Raw genomic sequence first — 25,003 nt, 5'->3', positions numbered from 1 at the left:
ACAGAGCCACAGCTGCGTCCACTGCAGTATTTGCCATCAATGTTTGACCTTTTAGAGTAGAAATCCCTTCCCACGGCCAACTGTCAAAAAATTCATTTCTGATGGTATTTTTATTGTTTATTTTTGCACATCCCTTTTACCAACATTGTTATTATTATTAATTTGAGACATCTCACTAAATAGGCCATATTGCACCCCGAGGCTCCCTTGGATTTGCCTTAATGTCTGTTGAGTGCTAAAAATAATTTGAAGCTAATCCAATCAAGTGTTCAGAATTCAAATCTAAATATTGGAAAATTATTAGAAAATCTCAATAAGAAATAATTTTGCTCTAAATTAAGACTTAAATGTTTAGATCTGGCTCCTCCTGTTGAAAAAGCAGCAGAGACGTTAAAGCAGGCTGCTTCTGAAGCAGGCATTAGTCCAACAGAGTGATGCTTCTTTGGCTCTCCCCAGAGCAGAAGAGACACAGATGTCAGAGAACGAAAAGCCTCCAGAGAAAAGAGGCCAAAAGCTGCTCACATTTCTCTGGTTTATCACTGAATTACATTTCAAAAGAGCTCAGTCTAGTTGGCTGCATGAGTTAATAATATCACCTATCTGCTGCAGAGGTGCCCACAGTGGGCAGAAGGGAGGAGAGGACTGACACACTTGTTTTCAGCTAATTGTTGTCTAACTGATGACATCTTGTTTCAGAACAAATAAATGATTCATATATGAGTTACAATGATCTAAAATACTGAAATTAAATTAAGCAAAACAACCAGAAACACATTAAAATGGCAATAAAAACCTTTTTTTTGCACAGGGGGTGTTAATGTTTGTGTTTTAGTTTTTTTTTTCAGTTTTCCCTATAGTAGGAATATTATGACAAGTGCTTATAGAACAAACATTATATATTGAAGTGTATGCTTTTATTAAGAACAAGTACGCAGCTTTATTCACCTAATATTTCCAGACATAAATAAACACAAAATGACTCACTGTGAATTACTATTTATGGCTCCTCAAATTTTCTTCAATTAAAGATTTTGTTTTAAAAGAAGGGTAAAGCGGGTTTTTGTGCATTATTTAGTTCTTACACCTTGAAAAACAACTTTTGGAGAGTTGTATCTGCACCACGAAAATAAAAAGTGACAAATGTTACCTGGACTTTTGTGTTATGATGTGATTAAACTCTGGAGTCTACATTTAAGCAGCTTTCTGTGAGATCGACCAACACGGCAGCATCCAATTATGAGAGGAAGGATCTGTTGGTTGGTGACGTGCGTCTTAATGAACTTTTGTGCGTGGACTGTGCGACATCCTGCAGCGCTGCGCTGCTGCCGGCCGAGCCCCGTGAAGCTGCTGGGTGACCGCCTGCTACCACATCAGCTCCAGCTGCTGCTCCACCTCCACGGACCGTCCGGTGATGGAGAGAGCAGAACACCTGCGCTCTCATCGGTGTTTCTGACTTTCGTCCTGCAGCACCAGACGGGAAAGCAACGATGAGCGCCCCTCTTCCCAAAGGTGACTCGACCACCTCCCTGCTGGGACCATCAGGGCTCCACCGCAGGTCGGATCACGGTCCACATGGCCACCGGAGCCCCCGCGCTCAGCATCATCCCGCAGAGGAAGCAGCGTGGACAAGGGATTGCGAGACCAGCGCGCGGAGACCTCTGTGCCAACCAAGACGCACCGAGTTCCGACATGTAGCGGATCAACATCGTGTGCAGAAGAGATACTCGCACCGGCAGCCAAGCCACCTGCATGAAGAAGATGATGATGAAGACGCTCAGGAGGACATCAGGCACTTGAACCGGCATCACAAAGAGCGCATCAAGCCCCCCAGATCCACTCACCACCGCCATCCTCATCCTCATCATCAAGACTCTCCAAGAGGTGAGCGTGCTTCTGCAGCGCACCCCCAGGGAGGTTCCTGGCAGGGTAAGAGGACCTCACCGACCCCTTCCAACCTGAAACACACGGATGAGGCAGATTTATTTTTCGAGCACAGAGAGAGAGCAGTCACCGGCTCGTCCTCCAGCCTCAGCTCTGATGCACCAGCAGCAAACGTCCGGCCCAGATCCAGATCCAAAAGGCTGAGCACAACATCTGAGTGTGACTCCAGCCTTCATCCCATAGTCAAGTCAGTCTTTGGGCAGGTAAGAGGAGTTTAAAAGGTGCTTTCTAACCACAACTTTTATCCTCCTTTGGGTTTTATTTCACACAAACGTTATTTTTAAGTTTGTATTTAGTGTAACTAAACGGTATTTCCACTGAAATGCATAATGAACTGCCGGTTGTTTGGAATGATTTCGACTTTGTAAAAAGTCATGGAGCAGATGCAGCATAGATTTAAAGAAATCTTGCATGCTGCATTCAAAAATTTGCTTAAAAATACAAAAATATCTAAACTCACTTTTATCATTTAGCTTAATTCAAAATGTCATAAAAAAGATAAAACTGCACCACTTTGCCTCTGGAGACAACCCTTTAGCTATTTTTGTACACTGGGTACATTTTTACCTTCCCCCTCTGGGCTCATTTGCAATGTGACATATAGGTGAAAGTATTTATAGAAACCATAAAAAAGCACATGACACTAGTATTTAACGCTCTGCGCTGAGTTCTGGTTCTACCTGCACTAAAGGCGCTCAGTGAAAGTGTTGCTGCTCTGCAGGTGAAGCTGGAACCAAACCTGTGATTGGACCTGTGGCCACCCCAGTGAAGCAGATTGAATATGAATGTGCAGCGTTTAGAGTCCAAATCTGGCTCCTGTGCAGATCTGGTGTCAGTTACTTTCATCCCAATATGAATACAATGGCTTTCATTGTGACGGTCACCAGAGCAACAGGCGGGGGTTATCCATTTACCTGCTGTGTGGAAAATGTTTCAAAGACACACCAATAAAATGCCATGATGAGTAAAACACCCAAGTTTTTCTCCAAATATGTGGAAAAAGTTCACATTTTCAGAAAAAATTCAAACTGCTACAGCGTTTTTCCCTCCTGCTCTCTCTTCCTTTATCTTTAGTCTAAATCCTCCTTTTTTTGAGCTGCTGATGAGCAGCTCAAGAGGAGACAATTACCTCCTCATGCACTAATGTGTTCCAGATATAGCTCCTCTCAATCCAGGCCAAAAGCCTCAATCAGAGATTCCAGGGAGGATAAATCCATGGAGAGATGTGCAAAATCTCCAGAACTGCTGAAGGAGGGGGTCATTTGGCATTTATGGTCATCAATGAACAATCACATAAAAGTTTGTTATTTTGGTGGAATTCTGGGATTTGGACATCAAAGAGCCCTGAAGAAAGTGTCTCATGAGGACAAACTGTTATGTTTTTTGATGACATCCCAGCCCTCTCAGTCAGGGCGACTTAATGAGTAGACTCAAGTTTGCGTCAACGTTTGCAGAATTCATCTTTTAAGAATTCATCTTCTCCTTGAAAAGGCAGCTCAACACAGAACGCAGGCTGAGATGTCAAACTCTGCAAACTCTTTCATTCCTTTCTTATGTAACATCAGAATCTCGATACAATCCCAACAGGACTCGGTTGCTGCGAGTTGAAACTAAAAATAGCCCATCAAGACCTGATTATGAGAGACTAGAGCGCAGCAGTGTTTTTTTTTCTCTCATCTTGGCAAAAGCACTTGAGAAAAAGATGCTGAGTGACAAAAATGATTAGATTAACTGGTGAATGAAAGAGTTGCTTAATGCTTCAAGTGATTCGTTTTTAAATCCATGAATTATGCTGATAAAACATGGGTTCAGATGACTGACAGTCAGGGGGCTTTTAGCTTTCTTAAAATAGTTTGTCGTTTTAATTTTTAATGCAGCCAGAATAAATAAGATGATGCAGGAACTTCTGATCAGCCATGATTACACTGTAAGAAATGACATGTTGAATTTACTTAACCAAGTTATGTCAACTGGTCCCACTAAACCTAGCTGACTAAATGTAAAGAGTAATATACTTTAAGACCATGTGTAACAATACAACCAACCCCCCCCCCCCCCCCCCCAAAGTTGCCACCTGGATTCAGGTAGGAGCCGCCTATTGGATAATTCCTGCATGTGATCATCTTTCAGCTGCAACAAGTTATTTAACCCCAACAGGTGGAACCAGTTGCTTCTCATTTCTTAAACAGCCATGTGGAAATACCCATCTGGTGGTCGTGAAAAAGATGTTAGTCTGTTTGAGAAGGGTCAGATCATTGGCATGCATCAAGCAGAGAAACCAGGTTATTCCATCTTCCCTGATGGCACATGGCATATTCCAAGTAGTGTTGTCAAAAAATCAATACCTAGATGTAAATCGATACTAAAAGTGGTATCTAAATGAGATATTCCATCCCTGTGGTATCGATATTATGGAGTCTCACATATACACAGCCTTCTTCAAGTACACCGACACGCACGACAGCCAGATGCCGTAAAGCAGCCTCCGCCTCCCAGACAAACAGGAGAAGACGCCGCATGGCTACATTGCAATTTCCCACGCGAGTTGTCTCCGATCCAAGTTTTGTTAATGATGGCAACAGCGAATTTGGGAGGCGCTTCACAGCCCAACTTAATTAGCATACCAAGTCCGACACGTAGTTGTATATTCACGCTCATATGCTTAAAGGAAAACTCCCGTTTATTGCACCCCGGACTTAATTTCTAGCATGCAGTACGTTTGTTTACTCACACTGACAACTTTGGTGCTACTTGGATTCCCCGGGGTATTTAGATCCATCGGCGAATCGCCATCAGCGTATATCCATATAATGGGTGCGGACGGGCACCCGTGGTGCAGCCTCGAAATAAGACATTATCTGCACCAAAACATCTTCATGTCGAAAGGTTTTGTTAGGAATCATTAACATGATTCCCCTGTTCGTTTGGAGCGAGTCTGGGATTTCTAGGCGTGAACAGACTAGCTGCTGCTAATCTAACCAGCGCTTTTAATGACGTCACTGCCGTGCGCCAGTCTGTTTTTATTAAGATTACCGGTAGATGTACCTTTGTCCTGCTGTGGAGAAATTTGTTTTCTCCCTTTATTGACCAACAGAGTTGTTCAAAAGTCTTCGTCTTCGTCTTCCTCCGCTTATCCGGGTCCGGGTCACGGGGGCAGCATCCCAATTAGGGAGCTCCAGGCCGTCCTCTCCCCGGCCTTGTCCACCAGCTCCTCCGGCAGGACCCCAAGGCGTTCCCGGACCAGATTGGAGATGTAACCTCTCCAATGTGTCCTGGGTCGACCCGGGGGCCTTCTGCCGGCAGGACATGCCCGAAACACCTCCCCGGGGAGGCGTCCAGGAGGCATCCTGACCAGATGCCCAAACCACCTCAACTGGCTCCTTTCGATCCGGAGGAGCAGCGGTTCTACTCCGAGTCCCTCCCGAATGTCCGAGCTCCTCACCCTATCTCTAAGGCTGAGCCCGGCCACCCTACGGAGGAAACTCATTTCGGCCGCTTGTATCCGCGATCTCGTTCTTTCGGTCATTACCCAAAGCTCATGAACATAGGTGAGGATTGGGACGTAGATCGACCGGTAAACCGAGAGCCTGGCTTTCTGGCTCAGCTCCCTCTTCCCCACGACAGATCGGCTCAGCGTCCGCATCACTGCAGACGCCGAACCAATCCGCCTGTCGATCTCCCGATCCCTCCTACCCTCACTCGTGAACAAGACCCCGAGATACTTAAACTCCTCCACTTGAGGTAGGACCTCTCCCCCGACCCGGAGGTGGCAAGCCACCCTTTTCCGGTCGAGAACCATGGTCTCAGATTTGGAGGTGCTGATCCTCATCCCAGCCGCTTCACATTTGGCCGCGAACCTACCCAGCAAGAGCTGAAGGTCAGAGCTGGATGAAGCTAGGAGGACCACATCATCCGCAAAAAGCAGAGACGAGATTCTCCTGCCACCAAACTCGACACACTCCACACCACGGCTGCGTCTAGAAATTCTGTCCATAAAAGTGATGAACAGAACCGGTGACAAAGGGCAGCCCTGGCGGAGTCCAACCCTCACTGGGAACAGGTCCGACTTACTACCGGCTATGCGGACCAAACTCACGCTCCTCTGGTAAAGGGACTGAATGGCCCTTAACAGAAAGCCACCCACCCCATACTCCTGGAGCGTCCCCCACAGGGTGCCCCTGGGGACACGGTCATAAGCCTTCTCCAAATCCACAAAGCACATGTGGATTGGTTGGGCAAACTCCCATGCCCCCTCCATCACCCTTGCAAGGGTATAGAGCTGGTCCACAGTTCCACGGCCAGGACGAAAACCACATTGCTCCTCCTCTATCTGAGATTCAACTATCGATCGGACCCTCCTCTCCAGTACCTTGGCGTAGACCTTTCCAGGGAGGCTGAGGAGTGTGATCCCCCTATAGTTGGAACACACCCTCAGGTCACCCTTCTTAAAGATGGGGACCACCACCCCGGTCTGCCACTCCCTAGGAACTGCCCCCGATGACCATGCAATGTTGTAGAGACGTGTCAACCATGACAGCCCTACAACATCCATAGCCTTGAGATACCCAGGACGAACCTCCGCCGCTGTGTAGTTGTTTGACTACCTCAGCAACTTCTGCCCCCGAGATCGGACAGTCCATCCCCAGGCCTCCCAGCTCTGGTTCCTCCTCGGAATGCGCAATGGTGGGATTGAGGAGCTCCTCAAAGTATTCCTTCCACCGTCCGACTATAGCCTCAGTTGACGTCAGCAGCTCCCCATCCCCACTGTAAACAGTGTGAGCGAGTTGCTGCCTTCCTCTCCTGAGGCGCCGGACAGTTTGCCAGAACCTCTTTGGAGCCGATCGATAGTCTTTCTCCATGGCCTCACCAAACTCCTCCCACGCCCGAGATTTTGCCTCGGCAACTGCCACTGCTGCACCCCGCTTGGGTATCCGGTACCTGTCTGCTGCCTCCGGAGACCCACAGACCAGCCACGCCCTGTAGGCCTCCTTCTTCAGCCTGACGGCTCCCCGAACCTCTGGTGTCCACCAGCGGGTACGGGGGTTGCCACCACGACTGGCACCGGCCACCTTACGACCACAGCTAGCAACAGCCGCCTCGACAATCGCAGAGTGGACCAAGGCCCACTCGGACTCAATGTCCCCCACTGCTCTCGGGACGTGGTCAAAGCTCTGCCGGAGGTGGGAGTTGAAGACCGTCTTGACAGGTTCTTCTGCCAGGCGTTCCCAGCAGACCCTCACTATGCGTTTGGGTCTGCCAGGTCTACGCGGCATGTTCCCTTGCCATCTGATCCAACTCACCACCAGGTGGTGATCAGTTGACAGCTCCGCCCCTCTCTTCACTCGGGTGTCCAAAACATACGGCCGCAGGTCAGATGATACGACTACAAAATCTATCATCGACCTGTGACCTAGGCTGCCCTGGTACCAAGTGTACCGGTGGGCATCCTTATGTTCGCCCAGAACAAAACATATGGCATTACATCTTATGACAAAAATGCACCTTAAACAGAGTTTAAGCAGCAAAACATCACTCTGCAAATAGTGTATATATAGTGAGACAATTCATGATTTAAAGTGTTAACTTTCGCCAGTTTTTGTATGCACGTTTTAAAAAGTGCTGATACTTGAAAGGTTTAAGCACATTACACACTTAATTATTAAAATTTAATTTTTGCAATATAAATTGAGGAATGTTATTTTTTGAATAAACTTGTTCAATAAATTGGTGTTTTTAAAAGGTATCGAAATCGAGTATCGAGTCCCCCCCCCCCCCCAGTATCGAATCGATTTTGAAATTTTAGTATCGTGACAACCCTAATTCCAAGATGACAAAGCCAGGATTCATCGGGCTCAGATGATGAAAGAGTGGTTCAGGCAGCATGAGACCTAATTTCACACATGGATTGGCCACCACAGAGTCCAGATCTTAGCCCCATTGAGAATCTTTGGGATGTGCTAGAGAAGGCTTTGTGCAGCAGTCAGACTCCACTATCATCAAGGCAAGATCTTGGTGAAACATTAATGCAACACCAGATGGAAATAAACAATCTGATATTGCAGAAGCAGTTATGCATGCCAGAAGCTATTACTTTTCTATAATTATTTCTGCAAACCGGTCCAATCAAAAAGTTCTTTACAAAACTATTAATTTGGTTCTCGTTCCTCATGAGTCCAACTGCTCAGTTATTGCACCAAATCTCCCAGATCAGTTTCTAGATTTCTTTTCTGAAAAGGTTTCCTCTATCAGGGCTAGCTTATCACTCCCTCTGCACACCCTTCCTACCTTAACCTTTAATACAGCGCCCTTCCTCTAGCCTAGTGAACTAGACCAAATTCTTGCTTTGCAAAGTTTGGTCTAGGCACGCTCCATTGGAACCTCCGCAGCTCCTACCAGGACTCTGGCTAGCCAATCACAGCTCTCTAGAGGGTTTTCAAACACATAAAGAGCTGGGATTGGTCCCAGGCAAGAGCTTTATCCGCTTTGTGGGCCAATCAGGGCACTCTATATGCCTGGTGGGTGGGATGATGCAACAGAGTGAAACAAGAGTATGCCACATTGAGTGCGTTTACATGCAGCCAGTAACCCTTTTAAAACCCAAATATTCACAATAACCCGGTTCCGCAGGTCCATGTAAACACCGCCAAAAACCCGGATATGCTCATAACCGTTTTTTTAAAAACCCGGTTACTACACCTGGGGTAACCCTTTTCTAACCCGAATGTTTGGTCGTGTAAACGCATATCGGGATATCCCCATCAAAGCGTGTGTTCTGCGCATGCTCTGTTCGCAAGGAATCTTGGTCTTTTGAGTAGCGAGACGTCTTGTATGCGCCAGAACACCTGAAGTAAACAACAAGTTGGGAGCAACATGGCGAGTAGCGGTACAGCACCACACTTTTGGAGTGACGAGGAAACTAAAGCGCAAACAAACACGGTCGCTATCTCTTCCGAACTGGGAAACATGTTGTTTTCACGGATACTGGAACAAGAAGAACCGGAAATGACGCATGTTGCGTCTGGACGTAGTCCATACGTCCTGACGCTACCCCAACATCCGCATTTATATCGGGTTATGCAAGTTAGGGGTAACTCTTTCTATTTATGCTTGTAAATGGGTTACTCTGATCAACTTAGAAACCCGAACACCGACCTTAACCCGATCATAACCCGGATATTGGCTGCATGTAAACATAGTCATTCATTGTCCAGTGGAATGCAGAGATCATTTGAAAGACAACGGTAGAACCCGCCCCACAACCGAGAGCCGTCAAAGGGGCGTGGCCAGACTAAATAATACTTGCCAGGCTACCCTTCCTCAGCTTTGAACCTATTTCCCTTCCATGCCTGTAATCTTTGCTTCTGTTGATGAAACCATCTGGTTCCCAAGACGATAGCCTTCCTCCGCGCCTCCTGAAAGAGGTGTTCCCAGCTATAGGTCATTATATCCTACACTTTATCAATACCCGTCTTATTTCCAGTGTTGTACCCCCTGTCTTTAAACATGCTGTGGTTCAGACGCTTCTAAAGAAACCAGGCCTTGACGCCTCGGTTCTTTCTAATATCGCCCTATTTCCAAACTTCCATTTCTGGCAACAATTCTGGAAAAGGTGGTCTATGATCAGCAATCAGCTCATCTAGCCGATCATAACATAATGGATGTCTTTCAGTCAGGTTTTTGACCTCTGCACAGCACTGAGTCCTCTCTCCTCCATGTCTTCAACGACATTTTCATGGCTACTGATTCTGGCTCCTATGCTGTGTTATTACTTCTCGATCTGTCCGCCGCCTTTGACACCGTCGACCACGACATCCTTTTATTACGCTTAGAGGAGGTTGCTGCAATACGTGGTCCAGCCCTAACTTGGTTTAGGTCTTATTTGTCTAACAGGTCCCAACGGGTGGTGTTGAACAGCATCTCATCTCGCTCTGCTCCTCTCTTGTGTGGGGTCCCGCAGGGATCTATTCTGGGGCCTTTGTTGTTTTGTCTTTACCTCCTTCCCCTCAGCTTATTCCTAAAAAAACACTCTGTTAAATATCACTTATATGCTGACGACTGTCGGATTTACATGTCGGTGAAACCCCAGCAATCCATCCAGCCTCTTCTAGACTGCCTACGTGATGTGAAATGTTGGCTGGCCACAAATTTTCTGCATCTCAATGATTCCAAGGCTGAACTGATTCTGTTTAATTTGGTCAGATCTAGCTCATTCCAAACCCCAGATCTTTCATCTCTTTCTCAAAATCTAAAAACCATTGTGACAAACCTGGGTGTGAAGATGGATTCATCTCTAAGGATAGACGCCCAGGTCAATGCCAGTGTAAAATCTTGTTTTTTCCAACTCTGCCATCTGTCCAAATTAAGAGCTGTTTTATCTAGAAAAAATTTGGAATCAGTTGTTCATGCCTTAATCACATCTAGGCTCAACTACTCAAATGCAGTTTTGCTGGGTGTCAATAAGTCAACCCTTGCCCGACTTCAACTTGTTCAAAATACAGCTGCTAGATTCCTAACACGTACTGACAGGCGCCAGCATATAACACCAGTTCTCAGATCCCTTAATTGGTTGCCCATCACTTTCAGAGTCCAATATAAAATGCTACTTTTTGTTTTCAAATCCCTCCATGGTCTTGCCCCCGTGTACTTATCTGATCTTCTTTCAATTTATACTCCTGGTCGCACACTCAGGTCCTCCAGCCTGTTGCTCTTTGAGGTCCCGAAAGCGTGTTACAAATCATGCGGCCAAAGAGCTTTCTCTGTCGCGGGTCCTAAACTGTGGAACGAACTTCCAGTCACAGTTCGACTGGCATCCACCTTGGCAGATTTTAAGTCTAGACTAAAGACACACTATTTTACCCTTGCTTTTAACAGTTAGCTGTTAGTTTTGTTTTTAATACTCTTATTTTATCAGCCATTGTAAGGTTTTATTGGTCCTTTTTTATTGACTTGTCTTTTTTTATTGTTGGCTGTATTTTATAGTACTGTTCTATGTTTTTTATTTCTATTATTGTGTGACTGTTCAGCACTTTGGTCAGCTGTATGGCTGTGTTTTTAAAGTGCTATATAAATAAAGGTGGTATGGTATGGTATGGTAAACAATGCCACAGCGAATGTGTGTCCTAATCAAAGCTAAAGGCGGTCCAGCAAAATATTAGTGTGACCTTTTCTTATTGGTGGTGACAGTTTTTATACAATTTTTGGGCCAGGCAGTTTATGGTACACTTTGAATTTAAAGCAACAAACAAACAAACCAAAAAATAAAAATAATAATAATTATGACTTACAAGTCCAATAGCAACAAAGCCAGGTCACCATAAGTCTTTGATTTTGTAGCCTCCTTCAGCTCCTTCAAGCAAGTGTAGGCCAAGCCAGTGGTAACTCTTAACTTTGTCTTCAAAGACATTACTCTCTTACTTTTACTTCCAGGCTCCGCCAGGATGCAGACAAAAGAAGTTTACTTAGATGATGACTATTTCTTCTTCTTCTTCTTCTTCTTGGCAGTTAACAAAGCTTCTTCTTGTTTTTAATGGCAGTTAACAAACTCAAAAAGATAACTGCCTTTATATTAGATGCCAGCAAAATAAACAGCTATAGCCATAAAGCACGTGGAGTAGAGACTTCCCTAGTGTTCCTGCCAGAACCACAAAACTGTTAAGTATGGTTTCTGGTCAGCAGAGGCTACAGAGTGCTGTCCAGTGTGAACTTGTTCAACTTAATGGCTCAAGAACCATTGAAACCAGTTTGAAAACAATAGTTTAAAGTGTCAAAAAGTCTTTAGTGTTGGTTTAAGCAACTAGGTTTAGTGGCACCTGTTGACACAACTCAACGTTTAATGTCCTAATGATCTTTAGACAACCCAAGAAAATATTTGGAAGACATTTTGGTCAAAAATTGATATTGACTGTAAGGATTCTTTGAAAATGACAATTTAAAAGAAAATTATGTGAAAGTTATCCAGCAGAGGGTGCAATCACTGTACCAATAAGTCTAAACCATTTGACAGAATAAATCCAGTGCCCTGTTATGAACTTGTATCAGAGAAGGGATATGAAGTGGATGTGATAAATTGGGATGAAAAGGAGCTGTTGGAGAGGCCACTTTTCTACCCTCATCAAAAATAAAGAGATTATTTGCTCACTTACTTAGTTTTTGTTGCTCATTTCCTTTCCTATTTAGAAATCTTCCTGTTTTGCTGCTGTGGGTCACGCTGACCTTGGTGACGTCTTAGAGGGACTGGAAGCAGAGAAAATACTTATTAATGAAAAAAGAAACTGATTTAAAAGTGGGAGTAAGGAGAGATTAGGAACATCATCTTCTCTCCCTCCAGCGTATGCTGGCAGTTTATTTGGAGTGTAACAGGCTATTTTTAGACACAGAGGGGTATTTTTAAATCTGCACAGCTAAAGATGGAGGTAGAAATTTTACCCTTTGGTTAATCCCCTCCTTTTGGCGATCAGGATTAGAGCCAATGCAGAGAATTTCTTTGACGGAGCTAAATGTCTGTGAAGGTCTGGAACTAAAATAAAACAAATAGAAAGAAGAAATGCTAAAAAAAACACATTGTGAGTAAAAGTTCACAACTTCTGTGTGATTCAGAATAACAGGAAATAATTAGATTTGTTTTGGATTAATCAGGATAACTGTGGGACGTCTCGAAGATGTCTAGAAGATGACGCAAATGTTTTTTTTTTCCAACTCTGCTGAAAGAAACAGATCCAAGGTAAATAGCTTTGCAGTTTAATGTAAATGTCATCCAAATACCCCAATAACAGCCTCACACTGACTTTTCTAGGAGGGGTGCTGTTGCCATGCAGCATCCTGAAAATAGTTCTCGAGTGTTTCCGAGTGAGTGAGTAAATGTAAGAAAAGGACACAGGCAGGAAGAGGGAAAGAGATGGAAATGATGCCCGTGCACGCTGTGGTGTGACATTATAAGAGCGGACGGCTGCTGTATCTGACGTCTGATGTGTTCTGAAGTTCACAATGAGCCTCCGGTGAGAGGCTGGATGAATCATGGGCAGAGTGACAAAGAGGAGCTGCGCCGATTCTGAATGGGAGCTCGACTTGAAACAACTTTGGCGTGAATGTGTTCATTAGAATAACGGAGACGAGACAAGGTCGACCAGGAGAGGAGAGAATGAGGATGTCCATTAGAGCTGGAGCGACTGACGTTACCGCAGGAGTGGATGCTGCTTGTGGATACTTTTTAGGGGAGGCTTTTAGTGCATGTTTGCTTTAGACAGCGACAAAGGATCAATATGCAGACTAATCTGAACGAAAAGTCTGATTCCAGGAGGCAGTGTGATTTCTAACCCTGATCCGTTTGCAGAAGGTTCACTCAGTTCAGGAAATGTTTCATAAATTCTACAAATTGGTAATTTTTCAACAAAAAGCTAATAAAGAAGACATAGTGGGTTTGGAATTGAACATATTTTATACATTTACAGTAAAACTTAGTTTTTTATTATAGGCAAGTTGAACTTTATGGAAATCTTAACCTTCATTAAGATGATGTGTCTGCTGATCAATCACATTTCTGTACCCCCTCGTTGTAGTCGTCATTTATTCCAGGTGGAAGACCGAAACTTTCCCAACTGTATTGACGTCATTTGGTATAAAATCACTCTTCAGTGACACATCAAATATCAGTTGTTCGGTCTGTTTTTGTCTGATTCTTTTCAATTAAAATTTTTTTTATTATAAAATAGCAAAAATATTGCAGAAAATGTCCAGGGTCAGTGGATTTGACTTCATTTCTAAAAATGTGTAGTTAGGCTTTTGGATTGCACGCTCAAGGATGGGATTTTTGTTTTACATATCTTGGAGTTTACTTTTTGAATGAAGGCAGGGTGGAGAAGAGCCAGACTAATGTCTGTTTCTCAGTTGTTGGACCTTCCCATTGAACTGAGTCAGTTGAGGTGGTTCAAGCATATGATTAGGATGCTTCCTGGTATTCTTCCTCTGGAAACCTCAACTCACTAGAAGTATCATATATCCTACACAGCCTGGGAATGCTCAGGATCTCCCAAGAGGAGTTCTGAGTTTCTCCTCTGAACTTCTTGCCTCAGTGATCAAGTGTGTGGTGGAAAACAGATGGATGAATAAGAAGTAAAAGGAAACAAAAAAAAGTGGAGTGTGGCTAAATATGGAGTCACAGGCAGTTTCTTACTACCCAAGGACTCTAGAAAATTATTGTGTAGTTAACAAGTGTGTTCTTGGCTAGTACACTAGAGTCTGTTCTACCGAGAATGGGAGGGTGAGGACGGCATTTAGAACAGAACCATACTCCACTGCGTCATGGCGCTGCTTGTTGCTACAGATAAAAGCATGACCTGACATGAAAATAAAAGTCTACTTTGTCCCTTAAATAACAAAATCACAATGAATGCGGTACATATTATTTGTACGATATTTGGTCAACTTTTGATCAAAACTGATACATTACAAGTATTTCCCACTGTAAAATGTAAAAAATAAAACATTTATTTTACATCAAAACAAAGCTATAAGGCAACGCTTTTATTTTGATAGTCAGTTGGCTAATTAGCGTTTCAAGACTGTGAAATCTGAAGAAAACAAAACAAACACAAAGAAAATCTTACAGGTTACACACAATTCTTTTATTTCTTCATTTGTATTTCTGATATAAAACACTACAGTTATGAGCTTTCTCCTCAGCTGTTCAAAGCATAGACATGAATTTGTAAATGCCCCATTGGGTGCAAGAAGCCGTAACAGCGGTGCCACTTTATTGGATGGGTCTCCTCACTTTCCAAAGTCAAAGAAGAGTGAACAATTATGCCCGATTTTGTACAGCCTGGTTGCAACAACCAACATACTATATATATATATATATATATATATATATATATATATATATATATATATATAGAAAGAAAGAAAGAAAGAAAGAAAGAAAGAGATCTTTTATATAGCGCCTGTCAAGATAAAAATCACCAGGTGCTTCACATAAACAAAAAAACTATTAAAGTATAAAAAAGATTTTAAAAAATGATTAAAAGTATGTTTAAAGTGAGAGAAAAAAATTATGATTAAAAAATATTAATGTAAGGAAAGGGAGTGAGAAAATGAATAGGAAAGAGGGAAATCAGTGGATCCCGGGAAAGGCAGAATAATTATAAAGAGCAGAATAAGGAGAGGGTGATTATGAAGGGCACACCAAAACCAGCTTGAACAGGTGAGTTTCAGCTGCTTTTTAAAGGAGACCACTGAGTCTACTGATCTCAGGCTCAGGGGGGAGAGGGGCCACAGCAGCAAATGATTGGTCACCTTTGGTCTTTAGCCTGGTGTGCTGCACAACCAGTAGGCTTTGGTCACTGGACCTCAGGGACCTGCTGGGGGTGTAGGGAGTGTAAGGTATATTACAATGTAACTGGCAAGTTCTGCACTATTTTGTGCCTTCCCATTTGAGAGGGATAAACATCCACCCACAGTAGCAAAACTGGATTTCACTCTGAGACTGAAATTTTGCTTTACTTGTTGCTTATATGTTTATTTTTCAGCATGTCACTTCGGGTCAGGCTAGGTGAAAAGCCTTCAAACAAGCCAACATATACCCTTAAATTAGATTTATAGACTTTATATAATTATTTTTTAGCATTAACTTTTAGTTACCTTAGAAAAATAGAAGCTATTTATCATAATTATCATCAATAATACAGATATTAACCACAGAACCCAAAAATGGACAAACCATTTTGGGAGCAGATTCATCACCACATGAAATATTGAGAAATCTGCCATAGACAATTTTGCTAAAACCATAGCGAAATAGTGTGTTTGTCTCACTAATTGGCAAACAACCACAATGTTATGATTAAATCAAACAAATCACCCAGAATCTCAATTGTTTGGGCCACGCCTAGGCAAACAAACAATCAATAATCAGGCCAACAATTTCTTATTTACCAGCAGTAAAGTCCACACACAACCAGCAATATATTATAAGTTTATCTTACCGGCTGCCTCTCTGATTTTGGTAAATGTATTTAGTTCTGAGCAGACTTTCTGACTGACTCAGACCACCATGCTCTCTGGTAAAAAGAGTGGTGCATCATCTTTATTGTCCAACTCTGAAAAAAGAAAAGAAAAATCCAAGCTTGATAACTTCATCAGTTGGCAACTTGACAGTAACACAATGTTGAATGCTACGCTAATCACTTAAAAATTATGTACAATGAAAACAAAAAATACCTACCTGCAAGTTTAAATAAAAGATTTCTAAAAAGACAAAGTAAATATGAATTAAAAGGGCATGAATTATTTATAATACCTAGGCATAGATTAATTGTAAAGAAGCATTGCATTTCAATATGTACGTGCAAAATAAATTAAGTATGAGAACTGAACGACTGAACCAGTAGCCTTACTATTTAGTTACTGGCCCTCATTCATGGTATGAAACTCTTTGACAGCTACAAAAACATTGGATAAAATACCTCTTGATTATTTCCAATAGGCCAAAAGTCTAGAAAGATTTGGTAAATTATTAATATTGTGATGGTCAATGCATATGCAAATGTGTAGTGAGTGGAGGAAAAAATTTGCTACGTTTGCCTTTACAGTCTTTTTAGAAATCAATTGTCCTCCACAACAAAGATTGTTGTGTGTGTGTGTGTGTGTGTGTGTGTGTGTGTGTGTGTGTGTGTGTGTGTGTGTGTGTGTGTGTCTGTTTGTGTGTGTGTGTGTGTGTGTGTGTGTGTGTGTGTGTGTGTGTGTGTCTGTTTGTGTGTGTGTGTGTGTGTGTGTTTGTGTGTGTGTGTGTGTGTGTGTGTGTGTCTGTTTGTGTGTGTGTGTGTGTGTGGTGTGTGTGTGTGTGTGTGTGTGTGTGTGTGTGTGTGTGTGTGTGTGTGTGTGTGTGTGTGTGTGTGTGTGTGTGTGTGTGTGTGTGTGTGTGTGTGTGTGTGTGTGTGTGTGTGTGTGTGTGTGTGTGTGTGTGTGTGTGTGTGTGTGTGTGTGTGTTGGCTGTGGGTGAGCATTTCTTTGCCTGTCTGTGTGCGTTTGCATTTGCACGTGCCCCATTTGCATCCTCCAGCACGATAATTCAGCACTCGTGTGTCATTTCCAGAACATTGTTTGGCTTTGATCTGAATCCGAGCCCTTCGAGCTTTTCATGACTTTGTGTTGCCTCCTTGTGCGCTGAAGGGGGGTTGAGACGGGGAGAGAGAAAGCGTGTAATATTTTTAGCTCCACAGCCCCACATCCCAGTGTGTTTAATCAAGTGTATTTTCATGTCTGTGTGTGTGTGTGTGTGCGTGCGTGCGTGCGTGCGTGCGTGCGTGCGTGCGTGCGTGTGTGTGTGTGTGTGTGTGTGTGTGTGTGTGTGTGTGTGTGTGTGTGTAACATGTGTGGATTAGTGTCTGCAGCATCTTGCTCAGGGGAAGTTATGTGCTTGTCTGAATCAGCTTCTTCTGTAACTAGACGGTTTAAAACTGTGGAGTTAGTGGGAGTCGGAGGGGGCATAAAGGGTGCGGAGGGTGTGGGAAAGAAGCAAGAGGAAAAGTGATGGACACACACAGAGAGAGAGAGAGAGAGAGAGAGAGAGAGAGAGAGAGAGAGAGAGAGAGAGAGAGAGAGAGAGAGAGAGAGAGAGAAGAGGGGAGGGAAGGTTGAAGGGTAGACTCTGTAGGAGAGAGGTTGGAATGAATAAGCAATCCTGCCTTATAAGTCAGGCATCTCACGCAGATAGCATGCATGTTTCCTCTCCCTTCTTTATGTTTTTCTGACCTTTCCTTTGTCATTCGTTACATATTTTCCTCTTTTGTCTCCCTGTCCTCCTACTGTCCAGTGTCCTTGCCCTTATAGGTCCTCCCTGCCCTGCACAGTCCTTTGTCCTTTCCCTCCCATCCTCTCCTCTGGCTCCTGTAGTCCCTCTTCCCAAATGTCCTTCCCTATCAGTCAATGACCCACAAGAACCCATTTCCCTCTTTAATCACTCCTGTTCCAATGCATGCCCGGAAACTCATGCAAACATACGCACTCACCCATGTGCTCACAGACAGGTACAGGAGCACGGTCAGAGAGAAAACATAAAACAGGAGGAGTTGCGTGTCTTGGGTCTCTTTGCAATGGGGAACTCAGTAAAGTCGCTAAAAAATTTCAACAAGAAGGTAAGCTGCATTCTGAGGTTTTTCACCCTGTTGTCCCCCCTCCCTCCATCATCAGTGCATGTCTGTATCCCAGCTGGACTCGTGGCTGATATTTGATCAGATCCATCCTGACTGATCCCTCGGTTCTGTTTGACATTTCACTGCCAGGATGAGCTGAACTCTGATTGATGACAGCATCTTTAACATCCAGCTCATCCATTCCTTTGCCAACAGAATGGCTCATTCTAGTGATAGTTTACAAAGAATCGAGTATAAAAAAATGAGTTTTGCATGAAATTAATAGACGATTGTGTGGTGCAGAGATTCTTTTACAAAACTATAATTTTCATCATTTACAAAAAACTTTAGTGTTATTTGACGGAAGATGTTATCAGTCAGGTAGCATCTTACAAACAATGGAGATTGCATCATAATCTTATTTGATGAACAAGCTCCAGCACCGAGTCATTTAGTGATAAAAAAATAGCTTTTATAAAATAAATTTTCAACCTTAGCTGCTTTTGTCTTCAGTCTCAATCTCAGTGGTTCACACACTTAGAGGTTTCTTCATGAGCAGCTGCACATCCTTGAGGAGAATGACAAGCAACTGTTGATGCCATCTGTTCAAAAGGAGTGAGTGGTGCAAAAGTTCTTCAGTTGTTCTCACAGCCGTAGATTTCTCTTTGATGATGTGGGTTTTTTTTTTGTGCAAATGTTATATAACCAGCACGAGGCTTCGTAGTACTTTTCTGGCATGATGTAGCCACCGACAGCCCAGTTCCATGCATCGCTTGCTCAGATTACCCAGTGGGTATCCGTTCCTGCAGTGAAAGCTGAAGGAATGAACAAATTGGCTTTAGGGCAGGCAGATGGAGTGTGGAGGTCGTTTGTAGATCATATAAAACAGCGTTTGACTGCATGAAATATAAATATGCGGGTTTTTGATCATTTCTCCACAGAGAGGGTATGAATCAGACATCAGAAAGATTTAAAGCAGCAGTTAAATGGATTCTGGGGAATTCAGTGCAATGTTGAGTCAACTTTGATTTATGTAAGAGTAGATATGATCCACTTTAGTAGAAATGGAAGAAAAACAAGCTTTTAAAAATGTATGATGAGAATAAATGTCCTTACAACTGAATAATCTGAATAATACCTAATAAAATATCCTAACAAAGAGCTGGATTGCTAACAGCTACCTGAGAGCTAAAGGTCCAGCAGCTCTTTGTACTTCTTAGCTTCTGCTCTGTAGGCTGTGACTGTTTTGAATGAGTCTGTTGGTCTCTCGGTAATCGGGACAACCGCTGTGAGAACAACATTTGCCCCCTGCTTGATTGGCCTGATTAGTCTTTTTAATTTCACAGCTGGCTGAATCTTTGCTACGTTTTCTGGATGCCACCATTGTCTTGGCTCAGAAAAAGGACAACTAATCAAAATACTTATAGAAAATGTAAAACTATAAATGTTGCTGCATCGTCAGTCACAAAATCTGATACAATGAATTTTTTTAACGTGCATCAAACGATCAGATGGGCTCATTACATGTTTGGCTTGTTCAAACTGAGTTGGAATAACAAGTTCTTACTTTAAATGTTTGGTTTTGCTTAATTTAGTGCAGACTTTTGGAAACTTGGACAATTCAATATTTTCCATCAAAGCTAATTCTTCTCCAATGACCACACTCGTTTGAACTTACACAAATTGATCTAAACAGGAATTTTTTGCGACACGAATGTTGAGGTGATGATCATAATAGGATTTGTCTCAGTCCTGGTCCTGGACTTCCAACATTTTCTAAGTGAGGGCCCAGAGACCCTGCGGAGAAAACTCATTTCGGCTGCTTGTTTCCACAATTTCATTCTTTCAGTCACTACCCAAAGTTCGTGACCGTAGGAATGTAGATCGACCGTTAAATTGAGAGCTTGTCCTTCCAGCTCAGCTCTCTCTTCACCATGACAGACCGGTACAACACCTGCATCATTGCAGACAAAGCACCAATCCACCTGTCGATCTCACGTTCCATCTTTCCCTCACTGGTGAACCAGACCCAGAGATACTTAAACTCCTCCACTTGAGGCAGGACCTCATCCCTGACCAGGAGAAGGCATTCTACCCTTTTCTGGCTCCAGATCATGGTCCTGGATTTAGAGGAGCTGATTCCCATTCTGCCACTTCACCCTCGGCTGCGAACCGCTCTTGATCACATCCTGATCAAACCGCAGGATCACATCATCTGCAAAAAGCTGAGACCCGATCCTCAGGCCACCGAAACAGGTCCCATCAACACCTTGACTGCACCTAGAAATCCTGTCCATAAAAGTTATGAACAGAATTGGTGACAAAGGGCAGCCTTGGCGGGGTCCAGCGACCTAACAGCCCGTACATTTTGGGGCAGCAGTAGCTCAGGAAGTAGAGCGGGTTGCTCTCATGACCGGAGGGACATGGGTCCGATTCCAGCTCCTGCCAATTCTGCTGTTGTCTCCTTTGGCAAGACACTTCACCCGACTTGCCTGTGTTGGTAGTGGTCAGAGGGGCCGATGGTGCAAAATGGCAACCTCGCCTCTGTCAGACCGCCCCAGGGCGGCTGTGGCTGCACTAGCTTACTATCACTGGCAGTGAGAATGCATGATTAATGGAAAGTGCTTTGGGTGTCTTGAAAAGCACCATATAAATCCAAACAACAATAATAATAATAATAATAATAATAATAATAATAATAATAAATATTATTATATCAAGGGACCTGGTATAGATGCATTGTTTTCTTGAGCCAAAACGTTATTGGTGTCAAGCACTGAACTCAATGTGGTGGTCATAAATTATGCAAAATGCCAATTAGCAAAGAGATAAAGCTTTTCAGAGATGCACAATAACAACGTTTGTGATTAATTAGAATAACTTAAGATTTTTATGAAATATAAGATGAATCTAAAGTAGGGTGTGATGAATCTCTGACGTGAAACGAGATGATGACCCACATTCTCAGATGGCATCAGATGCTGTGTCATGATATCTCACACATTGTTTTGTCTGGGCTCCTCCCCCCATCATGACTAACCTGAATCCACACCTTCAAGACTGACAGACATGTGTCCATCCGTCCCCAGTGATTCGGACCCCCTCCCTTTTTCTCCATGAGGGCTCCTTGTTGACACCGTGCCCCAACTAAATGAGTCACAGTCTCTACCCTGTCTTTGCCTCTGCTCCCGTGTCTGGTCCCTTCACCTTGGATGCTGCTCCAGGACAAGAAGAAGAACTACAAAGCGGTGCAGTCCTGTGAGGAGGGGGGATCTGGGGGGGCCTATCTTGAGCCACTTGTAGCCCTGGCCCAGAATGGAGCCAACATGCACAATGTACTTGGGCCTGCATGCATCTTCCTACGCAAGGGCTTCGCTGAGAGCAGGCAGGCTGTACGTAAGTTCAGAATGTTCAATGTGCATGCCAAAAAAAGAATGCACAGATGGGTTCAGCGATGCACGGTAACAAAACGTGGAGTTGTGTTAAGATGATGTTGAGGGCTTGAAGTCTTGGTGGATAGTTTTTAAATCAGTCAAAACAGAACAAAATGGTGAATTTTGTGTTTAAATCGAGACAGTGGTCTAGCATTTCCTCCTCGCTTACTTTAAGCCCTGTTACCCAGAAAAAGTGACTGGATTCCCATCTGGTAGGAGATTTCTTACTGCATCTCCCATTTCTTCTCCTAATTCACGTTGTTTCAGATGCCAGATTTTGAAAGGCTGCTAGGAGACAGCATCTTTTCACTGCTGTGCAAAGTCTTGAACGAGCTCTTCCGGTCGAGTTGGAAGCTGACCAGAAAACTGTTGGCTCATGTCTCAAACTGGCTGTTTTCATCATTTTTCACAGCGCTGTGCTTCGTGAGGAACGATGAGTTTTATCATGTCAGCAATGTTCTCATCCTAACCTTGCATTTTGCTTCCCTCACAGGACCGAGAGCTGAGGCCGGAAGAAATGGATGGTAGGTTGGGTTATAATTAGCAAAATGAAGACTAATTAAATGTTAGAGTCTTACATACATGTGTGTTGCTCTCAGAGCTTCGTGAAGCATTTAAAGAGTTTGACAAAGACAAAGATGGATTCATCGGCTGTAAAGATCTGGGGAACTGCATGAGGACGATGGGCTACATGCCAACAGAGATGGAGCTAATAGAGCTGAGCCAGCAGATCAACATGAATTGTAACTAAAACAGATTATTTTAGAAATGTTTGCCCCTGTTTCTTCTTCATTTTGTCATTCAGTCTGCAAATAGTCTGCAACGTACAACCACTTCCCATCAGACTTTATGTTTCATCATGCATATGAAAATGAAGTCATCTGGAGTTTAAATGATGCGTTGAGGTTAAGCACTCTTATGAATCTTTCTAACAGTGGGAGGTCATGTTGACTTTGAGGACTTTGTTGAACTTATGGGGCCCAAACTTCTGGCGGAAACAGCGGACATGATCGGAGTCAAAGAACTGAGGGATGCTTTCAAGGAGGTTAGGAGCACACATTAGTCTCTTTTGATTATGGTACAGTGGAATTATTAGTCTAAACAGAGTGTGCAGACAAAGAAGTCATCTGGTTTGATGATCTATTTCAGTTTGACACCAATGGTGACGGCCAGATCAGCACAGCCGAACTCAGAGAAGCGATGAAAAAGCTTCTAGGCCAGCAGGTAAAAGAAGCTGCTTGAAGAGTTTTCCTCCCTCGCTGCTGAGCTCCATCCATCACTGTCTGTCTGATTTCTGTCTCTTTGTTCTAGAAGTAAATTTAGTCTGAATTAGTGCCACAGAAGTTCACACGCCTTGACTTTTCTAGGTTGGACACAGAGATCTGGAAGAAATCCTACGAGACATCGACCTCAACGGAGACGGACACGTTGACTTTGAAGGTATTGTAGCGTGTGTGTGTGTGTGTGTGTGTGTGTGTGTGTGTGTGTGTGTGTGTGTGTGTGTGTGTGTGTGTGTGTGTGTGTGTGTGTGTGTGCATGCATAGTTTTCACACACACTCACACACATCTATTTAGATCCCACTACATGTTTGCCTCATATCCTGTACAATGTTGATACCGAGGCAAAGGATGAACAAATGTCTGTCAGATTATCTTCCCGCTGAGGGATTATGTCACCTCAGAGATTACCCGTGGTGAGAAAGATGCATGCACACTGCAAGGGATGAAAATATTACAACGAACACCTTTTTATCAGTTGATCCGTGATATTCCCAACTACAGTAAGTTCAGTTCATCAATAAATAACTGTAAACTGAACATCAGAGGAAGCATCAGACTAAAGATATTTTTGTTGCACAAGAGTGACACAGACTATCAAAGGAGGTGTTGAACCTAACAGTTAGAACCTTAAATGTGTGATATTTATGTATCCCACATTAACTAAACTTTCTATTGAACTTTCTTTTCATCAAATGCTGCAGGGTGTTAAGACCAAAAGTGCCTTGGACTTTGAAAACTCTACATTCATATGCTGTCAGATTTATTAAGAATAAAACATTTTCCCTTGAAACTTGTTTTAGTTTAGAAACCGTTTTCCAGACTTGCTTCATAGATTAATTCATCATTAATTCCTTCAGCTCATCTTGTGGTAATTTATCGCAAACTGAATGTAAACAATCTATTATTTTCTTCAATTCACAGAGTTTGTGAGAATGATGTCCCGATGAGTTCCTGCTGAGTGGTCTTCTCTGAAGTTTGGGGGGGGGGGGGGGGGGGGGGGAGACCCTGGCTGAGAAAACTGATGTATCGTGAACTTTTTTGAACTATGAATGAATAAGAGGGAGAAAACATATCAACCTTGGCCTGAAACTGCCTCGCTGAAGCACAATGGCTGACGACAGCCAGAAGCAACACTGTTAAAAACAATCTGCTGCTGTTCTTTCAAGCATAATCAAAACCGACGGCTGCACTCGTGACTTTTGCAAAGTGCGTTTTAGGGTCATCTATTTCTTTAATATTTCTGTTTTTTGATCTTATGGTTAACAAGTGACGTGATGTTTGAGCTGTGTAGCTCAACCCATTATTGTTAAGGACTGTAGCAAATAGATTATATATTAAAATGAACAAGGGTGACACAAGGTTATAAAAAGCACAAAAAGAAGCAATACTGAACCGAATGGTCATATCATATATGTGTGTATGTGTGTGTACGTGCGTGTGTACGTGCGTGTGTACGTGCGTGTATGTGTGTGTGTGTGTGTGTGTGTGTGTGTGTGTGTTGTTGCTGTTGACATGTCCTGGGTGTCTTGTTTGGTAATTTGTGTCTAATGTAGCACTGACTCTGTTCCTCCATCTTTAATACCACCATGCCTCCTTTTCTGTGACAATCTGTAATTTTTAGTGTGCAAACTTGAGCTGCACATGATGTGGAAAGAAGCTATATGAACTTTGCTACTGTGATATGTCTTTCTATGACTTGTATGTTTTACTCATTTTGATTATTTTCCTGCATGGTTACTGGGATTACATAAAATGTGTTTTAAGTTGTTACAGGTGTATTTACTAGTGTCATGATACATTGTACGAAGAAAAGATTTTTAATAGCTTAAGTATTAGATTTATCTTTGGGTTCCTGTAGGTTTACTGATTCACCCTCTCAGGCTCAAAATAAGTTTTGATAAAAGGACGAACATCTAAGTCCTTCAGGGGTCCGTCTGAGTTAAAAAATGCTCATGAAATACGTATGTGGAGTAACCAGGTAGGTAGGTTTTAACTGTTGTAAATCTGCTACGCCTGCCTCCAGAGGGTTAAAAGACTAATGTGAATTTAAAGAGCAAGTCACCCCCAAATCAACCTTTTTTTTCTGATAAACTATATAAATGCATGTCTAATCGTGCTGCAGACAGTCAATAGTTTAGCACTTTTGTGCATTTTAGTTAAAATTAAAAATTTCTGCCTAAAACTGGCAGTGTTGTGCCATTGTCAGGTAAAAACTCTTCA

At 43.1% G+C, this 25,003-nt stretch overlaps 1 protein-coding gene across 4 annotated transcripts; it reads left to right on the top strand.

The window, feature by feature from the left end:
* The first annotated feature begins 90 nt into the window (after positions 1 to 90).
* On the top strand, positions 91 to 24,549 carry cabp1b (calcium binding protein 1b). Of its 4 annotated transcripts, none has more exons than XM_054744296.2 (8): positions 17,933 to 18,071; positions 21,293 to 21,464; positions 21,996 to 22,026; positions 22,102 to 22,245; positions 22,438 to 22,547; positions 22,652 to 22,726; positions 22,870 to 22,942; positions 23,705 to 24,549. In XM_054744296.2, the coding sequence occupies exons 2-8, from the start codon at positions 21,384 to 21,386 to the stop codon at positions 23,728 to 23,730; spliced, it is 540 nt and encodes a 179-aa protein (XP_054600271.1). In that variant the 5' UTR covers positions 17,933 to 18,071; positions 21,293 to 21,383; the 3' UTR covers positions 23,731 to 24,549. The 4 variants fall into 4 exon arrangements, with proteins under 4 accessions (XP_015796885.1, XP_054600271.1, XP_015796890.1 ...); XM_015941404.3 differs by having other exon boundaries at positions 17,939 to 18,071; positions 21,293 to 21,460; XM_015941399.3 differs by lacking the exons at positions 17,933 to 18,071; positions 21,293 to 21,464 and adding an exon at positions 91 to 2,144.
* The last annotated feature ends 454 nt before the right edge of the window (positions 24,550 to 25,003 follow it).

This window comes from Nothobranchius furzeri, chromosome 6 (genome assembly GCF_043380555.1).
Source record: "Nothobranchius furzeri strain GRZ-AD chromosome 6, NfurGRZ-RIMD1, whole genome shotgun sequence".
Classification (NCBI taxonomy): Eukaryota; Metazoa; Chordata; class Actinopteri; order Cyprinodontiformes; family Nothobranchiidae; genus Nothobranchius; species Nothobranchius furzeri.
This window is presented reverse-complemented; position numbering and strand designations above follow the sequence as displayed.